The sequence below is a fragment of the Psammomys obesus genome, unplaced genomic scaffold (assembly GCF_907164565.1).
Source record: "Psammomys obesus unplaced genomic scaffold, mPsaObe1.curated_primary_1811, whole genome shotgun sequence".
In the NCBI taxonomy this organism is placed as follows: Eukaryota; Metazoa; Chordata; class Mammalia; order Rodentia; family Muridae; genus Psammomys; species Psammomys obesus.
The window spans coordinates 1,050,174-1,065,193 of record NW_026592439.1 but is presented as its reverse complement, the minus strand read 5'-3'; the positions used below and the strand labels follow the sequence as shown (position 1 = coordinate 1,065,193).

Below are 15,020 nucleotides of genomic sequence, written 5' to 3'. Positions count from 1 at the left end.
AGCTCCTCAAGTTTCAGCAGTGAGGAGCTTTGAGTGTCTGGTGGGTTAAAAATACAGTCGCCCCAACTCAGGGTCATTTGATATGGGTAGCTGAGGCGTGTCAAATCCATGCCTGCACACAGGGAGCCTGGAAGGAAGGGGACTGAGTAAAAAGTAGAGAGCAAAGCATTAGAGAGAAGAGGCCTAGAGTAGTGGTGGTGTAGGAGCTGATGACAGTAAGGGTGGAAAGGAGCCAGAAAGGGCCACCAGAGGGGGATGGTGGCTGCATGGTAAGGAGGAGCTGAAGCAGTCAGGGTCAGCGTGGAGTCCTGTTTACCTACAAAGGTTCAAGTCATGATGGAAAAAGTCTAGTGCTCCAATGTCTGTTCAGACATTTACATCTCCCCAGAACCCTGCAGCGCCAAGGCCAGATCATGTCCTGAGCAGGCCTGCCCATCACTCCTGAGTGGCCTTTGCAGCCACAGTTGTAAGCTCTGCCTGGCACATCTGTCACTCTCCTGGGAGCTTAAGAGACAGGCTTCTGAGATCTCCTCAGCTCCAGTGCCATGCTTGGGCTACCTCTGGCCTCCCCTGATACAGTGATAGCTGCCCCTCTTGGACCTCCTCCTGCCATGTTCTTAAGAATGCTAAGTTAGCTGTGTATGGTCTGCTCCAAGGGCATGAAAGAAGTTATTCTGCTATCAAAACTTTATACTTCTACCTAGATGCAAAACAAGCACCATCCTTCTAAAATGAGAAATACCTTTCACTGGGCACAAGGAAGTATGACTTTAAAGTGATCTCTCCATGATCTTTGAGCCTCAGTTTATCTAGGTATAGTATGAACCCTGGAAGGCCATAAAAGGGTACTCATAAAAGGCTAAGTACTCAAAGCAAAATTCAACTCTTGGGCTCCAGGATAGAAGCCTGAAATTACAGCTCTCACACTTGCAGCTCTGCTTTAGACCTCAGACACACAGACTTAATCCACAGCCTTGGGTAAGGGCACAGGGCCCACCCCTTCCTGTTTACCTCACATTAATGTTTTCCCATACTTATATCGATCCTCTGTGCCTTGTCCAGATGCAGGAATAAATAGTGGCTATTAGCTCTCTGTAGAAGCGTAGAAGCATTCAGGCTGGGGAATCCTCTCCGCCCCCCTTTGCCCTAGAAGCAGAGCCCCACAGGGTCAGGGGGCAGAGCACTCAGAGAGGAAGCACCAAGCAGCAGTGGGCCGGACAGGCAGACAAAGCCCAAGTCCCCATCACTCCAGGATGGAATATGGGCCAGCCCTGTCCTTCCCCCTACATTCCTGAGTTAGGACTGTTGAGTGAAGCAAAGGAAACTGACTGGAGCTAAGCCAGGTTTCTGGTCTTGGACTCCACTCCATCTTTTATTCAGAGAATGATCTCATCCTTGGTCTACGTTCTTTAAAGGGAACTGCAAAGGGTTTCTTTCCTGGAGTCTGGAATGCTCTTTTATTGCCCCTGCCTTCTCTGTATCAAAGAAATAGACTTTACCTATAGAAGATCGTCAGATTTTAGGGGTCAGAAGAAATACCGCATTCTCCCCCATTTCATCCTATATTATCAGTTTAGCCTTTGACCCAAACTGTGTCCTCTCCACCTGCACTTCCTTCTGATTAGCCTTGTCCTATCCTGGGATCCCCAGTTACCCCGACACCTCCCCTCCCCCAAGCCCAGCTTCACTTACCCCTAACTCATCTGGTCTTATTTTTAGATCGGGCATCTCTCCCTTTCCCTTTCTTAATATGGCGATGAGCTCTTAGGCCTGCATGGGGCCAGGGGCTAAGGAGCCCTGGACACTGGGGGAGGGGGAAGGAAGGAGCTGCTGGGCACCTAGAGAAGAGGTATAGGCAGTGGGAGGACTCAAGCTCTCACGAAGCTGTCCTGGCCTCAGAAGGTTATCCATCTCTCCTGCCAACCACAGAGACATATTTAGACAGGACCAGGTGGGGACGGAGGGGTGCCAGTTTCAAGGGGCAGCTCCGGTTCCCTCCCCGCCCCTGCTCCTATTCCTCCTCCTGACCCTTTTTTCTCTTGGCTCTGTCGGCAGTTTCTCCAGGACCCAGCAGTGTCCTCTGTCCACTGCTCTGGCCTACTCTCTACCCCACCCCCACCTGGAGCCCCTAACTCAGGATTCTGTATCCAGGGGTACCTCCCTACTTCAGCTAACCTCCCCTGGACCCGGAGAGCAGACCCAGATCCTCCATGAGAGCTACTGGCAGGATGGGGGCCAGAGCAGTGTCCAAGCTGCGGCTGGCACTGCTGTTTGTACTGGTGCTAGGGACACCCAAGTCAGGGGTCCAGGGGGAGGAAGGGCTGGACTTCCCCGAGTACGACGGTGTGGACCGTGTGATCAATGTGAACGCAAAGAACTACAAGAACGTGTTCAAGAAGTATGAGGTGCTGGCCCTCCTCTACCATGAGCCTCCCGAGGATGACAAGGCCTCACAAAGACAATTTGAAATGGAGGAGCTGATCCTGGAGGTGAGTAGAGGATGGCAGGCCTGAGGAGCATGCCTGGTCTCCTCTGTGAGCCCCACGTCTGAGGGCTGGAGCTGGAGTGAGAGCAGCATCCCCGGGTCTCTGTCTTTACCAAGAACGTGAATGGAACGTGGCCTCAGCCAAAAGAACGAGACTCAGGGACCAAAGCCCTGCCCTTTTGGTAACTTTAGGGGGCTGCCCCCTCCGTGCTGTAGGAGGCAGGGGTACTAGGTTTGGCTGGGGTGGGGGAGGTGATGGCGGCTGCACACAGCACCATGCATTGTGCCCCATACCACCAACGTACTCTTCTAGCCAAAATAGCCCCCTCTCTACACACTTAGGACTGTACTCCAATACCCAAACAGCAGAAGTGTAAACACAATTGATATTTTATTTGCCTGCAGCTGACTAATAATCACTAAATATCGTCTAGAGGCCTCCCACGGGCCTCCCAGCCCAGCCTCGCTCCCTCCTTCAATTCCTCTTTTGTCTCTCTTGGATTACACGGAGGTCCTCGCTAGAAAAATCCTTGTAATGGAGGCTTCAGCATGCCTTCCCCATCTTTTCTTTCACTATGACTTTGGGCCCAAAGCAGGGAGGGTTAACAGAAGGAGGAGGAGAGAGCCTTATGATTGGAACATGTGGCCACACACATCCTTAAGGGTGTGGGATATCTTTTCATTTATCTGCACTTCTCTGGCTTGGTGATACAGAGAGGCCCCACCTTACACAGAGCTTGGGATATTTCAGTATAAGACACCAGGCCCCAAACTTGCATTTCTGTGTGCCCCGTCGGGCTCTGGAAACCGCTGTTTGATTAATGAGCCAAGTATTTTTGTCCTGATTGCTCAGTGGCCTCTGCCATCCACCTGCCACCCACCCTCCCATTCCCTTAAGTATCACTGAGCTGCCTTGCTTGGGTGGGGTGCAGCAGTGAAGTATGCCCTCAGCAGAAAGAATGGTCAGATTGCTGGGTGGGGAGGCTTTTGGGGTAGTGACCAGCCTGTGTGATTATCCATAGTCTAGAGACTGGCTTAGAAGTATTTTGTGACAGGTAGAAATGGGGCCTGGAAGAAGAGTGCTATTTAGTTTCTGCCAGTGGCTCTCCCTCTAGGGGTAACGGTGACCTCTTGACTTTCTGGCCTTTCCTGCCCCTCAATAGCATGACCATCCCCATCCACACACCCCATTCTCCACAGCTCTCACTTTAGGAGTTGCTTGAGGATCCCAGGGTCCCAAATTCACCCATGCTGAGTTTGATCATGATGGAAGGCAGGGCCCAGCCTCTTATGGAAGGTGAGACTCCACAGCATCCCTCAGGAACATGGCAATGAGCAGTAAATAGGCCCGATCTTTTTAAAGAGTGGAACCAAAGTGAGGCCAGGATTATGAGGTGCCTGGGGCTAGTCTGTATCCTAACAGATGGTCAAGGTCAGTGCTTGAGCGGCCTGCACTTCAGCTGACCCGACGATGGGAAGGCATTAAACGGGGAAGGGGTTAATAAGAGTTCTAGGGGCTAATTTACTCATGACTCTTCCAGTTAGCAGCCCAGGTCTTAGAAGACAAGGGTGTTGGCTTCGGCCTGGTGGACTCTGAGAAGGATGCAGCTGTGGCCAAGAAACTAGGTAAGGGAGGAGGAGGAGCAAGAAGCCAAAGGGGAATGTAAGACTGGAGAGGCCTAGGTGGGGGATGTGGGCGGAATCTGAGGGCTCAGGAGTTCTTCCGCCACACCTATCCTAAAGTGGGAAGGGGGGGTGTCTGACATTGGGGGCTATTCTGTACAGAGACCCATGCTCTAATCCCAGCATGAGATGGAACAGGGTGAGGTGGTGGCTTATCTAGAAAATGGCTAAGGCTGGGCATGAGCGTGGGCATGGTGCCCCATACTTGTACGTGGAAGAATGAGTCAGGAGGATGTTGACTCAAGCCTCTGGGGCTACATAGTAAAACTCTCAAAAACAACAACTACTAACATGGAGTTTCTTTGTATGCTAACCTAAAAATTTTTAGTTAAAAAGAAAAAAGAAACACAGGTGTTGGAAGGAAAGGTAAAATTAAAAAAAAAATACAGGCATAGTCAGAGAGACCTTCTACAAAGTCCTTTTTGAGCTCCTACCCCCTTCCCTCCCCCCCTCCTCCCCTCCCCATTTCCTCCCTCCTTTCCCCCTCTTAGCTGAGCCCAAATATTACACCACCAGCCGCCAGGAGGCAGCACAGGCTGGACACCGGATATGGTTGGGGGAAGGGTAGTTAGCAACAAGGCATCTGGACAGCAACAGCAGAGAATCAGCTACTAGAGTCTTCAGAGAAGCTGGCAGAAATATTTGTCCCTGTCTATGTAGGCAGAGTAAAGGAGCAGAATCCGCATCTTCCAGTTTCCTCCCCTCAGACCCTACCTGAGCTCCAGCTTTTCCCTAGCTTCCTCAGCTGTGACGCTAGCTCCTAAGCTAAATTCACAGACATGGGCTTGGGAATGAAGGGTGTAAGGCAGATGCAGAGAGAAATGGAGGGTAAATCTGCCAGGATTATCAAGTGGGCTGTAGCCAGAAGTTAGACTCTGGTCTGTGGGAAGGTTGTGCTCCTAGTTCACCGCCCTCCCATGCATTCCCTAGGACTAACTGAAGAAGACAGCGTCTATGTGTTCAAAGGAGATGAAGTCATTGAGTATGATGGCGAGTTCTCTGCAGACACTCTGGTGGAGTTTCTGCTTGATGTGAGGATTCCCTGGAGCCTGACAGCCTTCAAGTCTCCAATGCCCCTTGGTTCCTATTATATACCCCCTACACGCACACACACACACACACACACACACACACTACATCAGTCATACAACACATGCAACATATCACATGCATATATCACACAGATCAGACACAATGCTCACAAAACACACACATACCACATATATATGACGACAGATAATATATGTCACACACCATATATGTGTACCACATATACCAGACACAAAACATACATACAATGCACACCCATTTGCAGCACACGTGACCTGTAACACACAAATCACATATAACATGGAACATATACAATTTACCATCATACATGTACTTTGCACATCACACCCATAAATAAACCACACATAACAACAACATATCACAGACACAAGATACAGGACATACACATCACACACATACACCATTAACAGCGTACAACACCTAGGCCACATACCCACATCTGTTTCCCTTTCTCGTCCCCTGCCTTTCCCCTAGCTTGCTCTCGCTCTCTCTCTCTCTCTCTCTCTCTCTCTGGGTCCTATCAGTGAGGACAGAAATGGTCTCCCCCTCGATGTCCGTGTTCTTCCAGGTCCTAGAAGACCCTGTGGAACTGATTGAGGGGGAACGAGAGCTGCAGGCCTTTGAGAATATCGAGGATGAAATCAAGCTCATTGGCTACTTCAAGAGCAAAGACTCAGAGCGTGGGTAACAGCCCCCCTGCTCCCCTTTCTGACCCTGCATTCAGCCTACCCTCCCGACGCGCTTCTTCGGTGTGGCTCAGCTAAATCTACGGCTCTGAAATCCCAGCCCCTCTTCTCTCTTTGGCGTGGTCAGCGCCATCATCTGTCCCTGCACTCTGGGCCATTCCCAAACACCCCCGGCATTCCATTGCTCCCTCCACAATTCTATTGTACTTTATTCTCAGAGAACTAGAGTTTAGAGGGGATGGGTCTCATTCTGAGACCTCCATGTCACGGAAGATCTGCGGAGAGGCCGAGGGGAGTGATTCTCTGGCAGACCCTGAACATGACTGTCCCTTCCTCAGATTACAAAGCCTACGAGGATGCAGCCGAGGAGTTCCACCCCTACATCCCGTTCTTCGCCACCTTTGACAGCAAGGTTCTCTTCCCTGCAGCTTCACTATGTCTCCCGACACTCTTACGTTACCTTCAGCCTTCTCTCTAAAAATTGATGGGGTCTTGGTGTGCCATTCTACATGCTGGCACTCTCCACTCCAAATTTCTCCTTCCTTCTCCTATGGAATTGAAGGGAAGATGGGCAATTAGACTGTCTGACCCACCTTTGTTAAATGAAGCCCACAAAAGCTACAGCCAGTGACAGAGACCCACATTTTCTCACTCCTTTTCTGCAACTTGTTCCCCCTTTACACTGTTTCCCATTCTGACCCTGCATCTCCGACTCCACAACTCTCGTTTTCCTTCCTTAAGGTGGCAAAGAAGCTGACCCTCAAGTTGAACGAGATTGACTTCTATGAGGCCTTCATGGATGAGCCTGTGACCATCCCAGACAAACCCAACAGTGAAGAGGAGATTGTCAGCTTCGTGGAGGAGCACAGGAGGTGGGGACTGGGCAGCCCTCTGTGGAACAGGTTCCTCTGGGGCTAGAGCACCAGTCTGTGAGGTGGGGTGGAAAACAAGCCAACAAAGAAGCAGGACTCTGCTGGAGACCAATACACTTCTGGGCATTGATACGTTAGCAGTTCCCCATTATATTTTGTACCCCAGCACTTAGCCCTGAGCCCCACACAGAGAAAGTCCTCTGTAAATGTGTGGACTGCGGGGCTCCTTACAACTTAAGTAATGTCAACAGATTAGTGAGTGCCTGTTCTGACCACGAATTGAAACGTACCTTCTCTCTATTGTTGAAGTTAATTCTTTAGCATCCTCGGTGAGAGAGGCATCAACGGGAAAGAGTCAGAGCTGGGATTTAAGCCTTAACTCAGTCCCATATCCTTTCTCCTTCTCTAGCAGTTTCTCATTCAACTAGCAGAGGGCGTGGCCAGTGGGGCAAGGCTTTTGCCTTCCAGTGGCTGTTAGGCAATGTTTCCAGGACACTTTGGGCTGTGAGGAGTGCTGCTGGTATTCAGTAATTAGAGGCCAGAGATACTATTAAGCATCCTGCAGTGCACAGGACACCCTCTCCCTCCATGTCAGCTGATGCTAGGAAAGCCTGCCCTATACTCACACGTAATTCTCCTCCTTCATGTGACTCCACAATTAGATTGTCACTCCTCCGTCTAAATACTACTTACCCTCTTCCATTCGCTTTTGTCCTCTTTGACTGGGGCCAACATATTGTATAGTGTAACTCTACCCAATACCTAACTCAGTACTTATAACCTTCATCAGCCTCCACCCCCTTCCTGGTAGTGGGACGTGAACCCAGGGCCTGGCTCAATTAGGCACGCAATTCTATTGAGCTCAGGCTATCAATTTTACTGAATGAGTGAATGAAAAAATGACTATGCTGTTCTTACCTTTTCTCCCAAAGTCTCTCTTCCAGCCATCCTACCCTTCCCCACTAACCATTTGTTTTGTAGTCATACAGTGATCCGGGCCTGATGCCCAGAGCTTAGATTTGCTAGCTGGCTTTGTTCTGGCAACAAGCTGTCTATGCCCTAGGCCTGACCCAGAGGTGGCTTCAGCTGTGGGGACCTTCTAGAGAAAGAGGTCCTTCTTGCCCACTGAATAGGGACCCCCTGTGTCTCTCCTAGATCAACGCTGAGGAAGCTGAAACCTGAGAGTATGTATGAGACTTGGGTGAGTGACTCTACCCAGGACCAGGTTCTTGGGGAGGCAGGGGTGGGTAAAATGGTAAGTATTGGAAATGGCTGTCCCTGCTCTTCCTTGTGCCTTTCTACTAGGGGGTAAAAACAAAATAAAAATAAAAAAAAATAGGGGCTGGAGAGATGGCTCAGAGGTTAAGAGCACTGTCTGTTCTTCCAAAGGTCCTGAGTTCAATTCCCAGCAACCACATGGTGGCTTACAACCATCTATAATGAAATCTGATGCCCTCTTCTGTTGTTGTGCAGGCAGAATACTGTATAAATAATAAATAAATAAATCTTAAAAAAAAATAAAAAAAATAATAAAAAAAATTAAAAAAAATAAAGCAGTGTGTTAGCCAAGGAGCAAGCTGGGTTTTTTGTTTCGTTTTGTTTTTTATAACCGAAGAATACGTCATGTCTCAGGTGACAGACATAAGTGAATGAATATGACAAGGCAGACTCGAACTCTGGGGTAAAGGGATTGCTACAGCTGAAAGAGCTGTTACTTCAAAGAGTCACCGCCATAGAAAACACAGTCTGGCATTCCATGACTCAGATTCAAGGAACATTGAGGGGCTGGACAGGAGAACAGTGAGGTCTCTCTGACCCCCGACCTCCACGCACACCCCATCCCCCAGCTCTAACCCGGCTTCCCTCATCTCCCAACAGGAGGATGATCTAGATGGAATCCACATTGTGGCCTTTGCAGAGGAAGCTGACCCCGGTGAGGAAGGAAGGGACGCTAGTGTGCCCTGGGGGAAGGCAGGGGCGGTTGGAGTATCTGTTGGGTCGTAGGCCTCGGCCTCCCGTGGAAGGCATTCCTGGGAGTCTTCAAGCAGCCGAGGGCTTGAAGTGTGTTGGTATTAGAGGAAGGGAAACAGGTCTGGACTCTTGTCTCCTGTGTCCTTTTCCTATCTGTTCCACCTCACTTTTCTTACTTCTGCCTCTTCCAAGACGGTTTCGAGTTCTTAGAGACTCTCAAGGCTGTGGCCCAAGACAACACTGAAAACCCTGACCTCAGTATCATCTGGATTGACCCTGATGACTTCCCGCTGGTAAGAGACACTGCTGGAGCACTGGTGGCCTAAAGCAGGGACTTGGACTGGGCTACCTTTTTTGTTTCGGAATTCCTATCCCCACATCCTAGCTTGGGACCCACAAAGTTACGCTTGCTTCGTGTTCACGAACAGTGTAGACGCAGGGGCGAAGGGGATGAGAAGTGAATTGCATGGGATGCAGTACGGGACTCCCAGATCAGAGGCGGACAGGTAATTAACGTACCAGAGCTGAAGAGCAGGGCTCTGCAGGGCGGCCGAGCACAACACTGTACATACACTCAGAGACTCAGCAGAGTCCGTGTCCCAGGAGAAGGCTCTGTTCTCAGCTGAATCCCCGGCACCTAACACCTATTGTTGAATGGGCAAACAGGAATGTGACACGCACTGATGATTGCCAGGTCTAAGTCCTTATGTTAAGAGATGTAGGAACTGGGCTGGAGAATGGCTCAGTGATTAGGAGCACTTGCTGCTCTTCCAGAAGACTGGAGTTCAGTTCTCAGCACCCACGTGTGGTGGTTGTTCAGCTCCAGAGGATCCATCGCCCTCTTCTGGCCTCTGAAGGTATGCACGCCCATGCTAAACATTCATGCAAATGTTAAAAAACAAAACAAGACAAAAACAAAAAACAAAACAAAACAAAACAAAACAAAAACGAGAGAGATGTAGGAACTGAGGTGAGTTGCTCAAAGGTTCAAGGCCAATCATAAGTAGACCCAGGAACAAAGCAGGCGTTTCCATTCTTCTCCCCAGAAAAGAAAAGCTGTCTTCCTCATCCTTTTCCTTTGAAGTTTCTACATCTTCACCGATTAACTTTACCTCCAGCTTTGCGGCGCACTGCTGGTCTGTCCCTCTACCCATTACCAGCTCATCCTGCCTCCTTTTATCCCTAGACTGACTGGCATCCTGTTAAGGACTCCTGTCCTCCTAACATGTATCAAGTCGCTGTATTTGGTTCTCTCTACAGCTGGTCCCGTACTGGGAGAAGACATTTGACATCGACTTGTCAGCTCCCCAAATAGGAGTTGTCAACGTCACCGACGTGAGTTTCCTTTCCTCACTCCTGCCTACCCACCAGCTCATCCCCCACGCAAGTACTAACCAGGCTCAACCGAGCTTCGCCTCCAAGATCAGACAGGACTGGGTGAGGTTAGGGTGGTTCGGCCTTCTCAGTGCAGATGCTACCTAGGAAACAAGCCCTGCCCGGGAGCAGGAGACATTTCCTGTCCAATGGCTGGACCTGTGGGGTAGGAATGCAAGATCTGAACATTTGAACCATCCACTCACTGGAATCACCTGTTCATTCTTCAAAGTCTAGTTCAACTTCTTTGTCCTCCACTTCGGAAGTGTTCCCTCTGTGGCACACTTGGTCACTGGCATCGAGAATTTGTCTTACAGCATCCTATCTCCTCCAGCAGATTCTGAACATTTTGAAAGCAGAAATCTTCAGATGACCACACAGCACACACTTATTTGTTGAGTTGAATTGAGTAGTATAGCTTTTGATTTCATAGTATTCTCAGTCTTATGGAGTAGGCAAGTAAGGCTGGCTCTGGTAAATTTTACAATAATATAAATAAAATGCTAGCTAGCAAGGCAGTGCTTTCTGCTTGAGAGAACTGGAGTAGTTTAAGAGAAAGTAGCATTACAGTGGAGAGCAACTGTGTACAAGATTTCAACAAGGGACATATACAAGTCTCTAAATTCAGAGTAAAGGGTGATCAAAGGTCTAAAGCAAAGGCAGGCATGGTGGTACATACCTCTACTTTCTGCACTGGAAAGGTAAAGGCTGGAGTACTGCTGTTGGTTTAAATCCAGCCTAGTTACATAGCAAGTATCAGAGGCCAGCCAGCCAGCTATAACGCAAGAGCACATCTTTTCTTGTTTCTTTGTTTTTTTTGTTTTGTTTTGTTTTGTTTTGTTTTTTTAGGTAGCTATCATGAAACTCACTCTGTAGACAAGGCTGGCCTTGAACTCCAAGATCTACATGCCTCTGCCTCGAAAATGCTGGGATTAAAGGTGTGAGCCATCAAGAGCACATCTTAAAAATAAAAACAACAACAACAACAACAAAGGCAGCAAAAGTAGTGAATAGCAGGTTTGGGAATACACTAGAATTTTTGAGTTTAAAAATCACCAAAGCTTGTACTAGGAAATCATTTTATGAAAATCTTTGAATGTTAAAAGCCTCTGACTTTATTATGCTTGCCATGAGTAGTCTCACAGCTTTTACATCATAGACATGACAGAGATATATGCTTTCTGGTGCTCAGTCCAGCAACAGTAAAGACAGACAGACTGAAGGGAGGTTTTCAGCCAAAGCACCTTTCTTTCCACTCGTATCCATCACCATTCTAACTCTCATCTTCGCTGAGATAGCTTCTCTGGCCACTGAAGGATGCAGGGAAGGGACAGAGGATGTACAGTGGAGTGGGAGGACGGTCCAGATGCGTACTGAATTTAGCTTCCGTCCCTACCTGTGCCGTTGCCTAGGCGGACAGCATATGGATGGAGATGGACAACGAGGAGGATCTGCCTTCTGCTGAGGAGCTGGAGGACTGGCTGGAGGATGTACTGGAGGGTGAGATCAACACAGAGGATGATGATGACGATGACGATGATGACGACGACGATGACGATGATGATGACTAGTTGCTGCGGCAACCACCCACCAGCCCCAGTTGCTCTCTACATGTACCTTCCTACCATCCATGCACTTCCCCGAGCTCCGTGGGACACTAGGTCATTCTCTACTATAGGGCCGACTACGGTCTGCATACAGGGTGCTTAAGGTCCTGGTATCCCTCGCTGATGAGAAAAGGAGCTGCTTTTCCTCAGACACCAGCCCTTGTCTCAGACACCTGCCTTGTCTCTTATCCCGTACCTCATCTGTATCTACTGTTTCTCTTGTCGCTCCCCATACCTTATGATTTGCCATCTCTCTGTCCCTTCCGTCAATGCAGTCTCCCATCACTCAAATCTTACTGCTTTCTCACTGTCCTGACCCTGGCCAGGAGGAAGGGAGGTACTGTGTCAGGGGCTGCATCTCAGCCCTCTCCTGTTAATGTATTTGGGTCAAATGCAAGGCCCTAATAAAGAAATCTGGGGCAGAACGAGCAGGTGTCGGCTGTTGAAGTCTCACCCTTATGGCAGGAGGGAGGTGACCACTGGATGGGAGATTTAACTGTGGGTGTCTTGTTAGGAATGAGCTAGGGAGCTGATCGACCGGGGGTGGGGCTCTGCAGGCAGTTATCCCAGGGAAGCCTGGATAGTTATCGGTCTCCAGTCAACAAGCGTTTTCTGAACACATGGTGTTTGTCCAGTGCTGTTGTTGGGCTCTGGAAGAACAGAAAGTGCCAGGCCTGTCCCTGCTCTTGAGCTGACTAGTCTCACTGAAAAGTCAAGGCAAGCACCCTAAACAACTGAGGAAGAACACAGAAATATGCAATTGATCAATATGTAATCGAATATGTAAGTGCCCCAGGCCCCTGCAGCTCTTTACTTGAACATAAGGACTGGGGTCACTGTCTGTTCTGAGTGAGGTCTCCCCAGACCTCGTTGGTCCTGCTGTTTCCTTCTGTATACACCTCCATTCTTGTACTTAAACACCCTGTTCTGGTGCTTCAGTTACACAGCCACTAAACCGAGTCCTTCGGGCAGGAACCCAGGCTTTCTCTTTATTTCCATAGGGCCTGCGACATAAAGAACTATCTCCATTTTTGTTTAAAGAAGAAAATGAAAAAACAAGGAAGAAAAGAGATAATAGGCTTGGTATAAACTAGGCTGTGGTTGTGCATACCTTTAATTGCAGCAAAGGCAGGCAGATCTCTGTGAGTTGGAAGCCAGCCTGGTGCACAGAGAAAGTTCCAGGACAGGCAGGGCTACACAGAAAAACCCCAAAAAGGGAGCTTGGTGACTTTCACAATAAAAACAAACCTTCTCAAGGCCTTCAAATTAAAGAACTGGATTTGTCTAGTGGCAAAGGAATTGGGACAGGGACATTCCAGTCAATGAAACAAAACAAAACAAAAACAAAAGCATTAACAGGGTGTGTTTGGCATTTTGTCGACACCAGAGGTCAGCAGAAAAATGAAAAGAAATTGAAGCTGTGTCCATGAGGTTGGGTAGGCACAGTGGGGTTGGCTTGTGGAGGTATCTGAATTGAATCCTATGGACTGGGATAGAAAGGCAAATTTTCATCTGGTAGCAAAAGCCAGGGTCGACTTGGGGAAGGAAGGGGATGTAAAGGCAGAGGCAAGAAGCCCCATTCCTAATCAGAAACTTATAATTAGAGCGTGTTTGGAAGAAGCTGGACTGTGTGGCGCTCATGGTGGTAAGGAGGCACTGACTTTTGAACAGTCTCCCCTAGACCTACACCTGTCATCCAACCCCAGGACAGGTTCAGGTGGGGAGTAGGCACATTCACACTGGGAGCATGAAAGAGCCAAACTGCTGGCCGAGCTTCCAAACAAAGAGGCTCAGTCTGTGTTTTCAGATAGGGTATCACCATGTAGTCCAAGGTGGGAATCCTCCTGCTTCAACATTCTAAGTCTGGAGATGACGGGTGTGTACCACATCATGTATGACAGTCTCTGCTAAGGCAGGGTGAAGTTACTGGATGTCTAAGTATAGAAAAATGAGCCCTGAGATTACAGAGGCTTGCATTCAAATCCAGGGATTGTTCTTAGAGAAAACGGCAGAAGTGTACAGAACAGAAACTAAACATTCAATCAACCTGTTCACATATAATGGATAAGTAATAAGTAACTGGGTATTAGGTTACATCATAGAAGTATTGTGGGGTTTGCTTAGTATAGATCAGTGAAAAATGCTAAATGATTTGCTATTTTTTTAAAGCACCTATCTGGTAGCAGTCCCTAAAGCTTTAATATTTCTGATTCTCAGAAGAACGCTATGAAGTGGGTGCTGTCATCCTGAACTTTATGTTCTTAATTTGTCTAAGGAAACAGAGCAAGCATAAAGTCCATACTCTGTGTCCTGCTTCCTGATTTGTTTCATTTAAATACTATGTCCGTGCACAAGTGCAGTTGCTCTGAGTATCAAAGATGGGTCAACAAGCTAGATTTTTAGCCCTACAGCGCAGGGTGAATCAGAAGCAAAAGCAAATTCTGAGGGTATGTTATCTTCAAAGTGACAATGGCCAGCCACACCGGGGGAGAAGAGCAAAGAGAAGCACTAAGGAAACCTAAGGTGTCAGGAAAACGACCTGCTTCTCCCAGAAGTGTGGCCCCAACAAAGAAAGGACTCTTCTGAGGCTTCTAGAAGGGTCTCTGTCAAGCCGGAACTGAGGCAAGACGGGAGTTCTTGGTGGGGTGCAAACACTGAAGATGTTCATACTTCTCAGGCTCAGACACATCTAGAGTTGAGCTGAAGTCCCTTATGCTGGAGATGGGGTGAAAATCGGATGCTTCTCTGATTCTCCCTTCCCTCTTTCAGTCTGGCTGAGAATCTGGGGGAGGAAAGTCCCTGAAGTGGAGGGGAAGTGAGAATTATCACACTGGGCCTAGGCAGAGGGACAGAGCTAGAAGACAGCTAAGTGTGGCTTTGTTAGCTGTCTATATTTGCATGCTGAGCTCATGGCTTTTTTCCCCAGAAAATAAAATTACATCATAGTGTGTGTGTGTGTGTGTGTGTGTGTGTGTGTGTGTGTGTGGTGTGTCGAGAGGAGGGTGTGAGTGTGTGAGGGTATATTTGGGAAAGGCAGGAGGAGCACTGGGGTCCAGCTGCTATCATCCAGAAGAGATAATGGCTCCTGGCCAAGTAAAAAAAGATTCCCCTGTTACTGCCTGCCCCATCCCCATTTCTATTCCTAGCCCGGATAAACTTGATTATTTTCTACTGATCCTCTCTCCGATATATGAGGCTAGGAAGGAGGTTTTTCTAAATACCAAAGCAAAGTAGCTAAGAGAACCCAGAGGCCACAGGCCTTTCAAACTCC

At 48.5% G+C, this 15,020-nt stretch overlaps 1 protein-coding gene across 1 annotated transcript; it reads left to right on the top strand.

The window, feature by feature from the left end:
• Window positions 1-2,210: 2,210 nt before the first annotated feature.
• On the top strand, window positions 2,211-11,713 carry Casq1 (calsequestrin 1). Its single transcript, XM_055613291.1, has 11 exons — window positions 2,211-2,489; window positions 4,027-4,111; window positions 5,099-5,199; window positions 5,808-5,919; window positions 6,264-6,337; window positions 6,667-6,797; window positions 7,953-7,998; window positions 8,676-8,730; window positions 8,961-9,061; window positions 10,029-10,103; window positions 11,555-11,713. Exons 1-11 carry the CDS (start codon window positions 2,211-2,213, stop codon window positions 11,711-11,713), a joined length of 1,218 nt encoding a protein of 405 aa, XP_055469266.1.
• The last annotated feature ends 3,307 nt before the right edge of the window (window positions 11,714-15,020 follow it).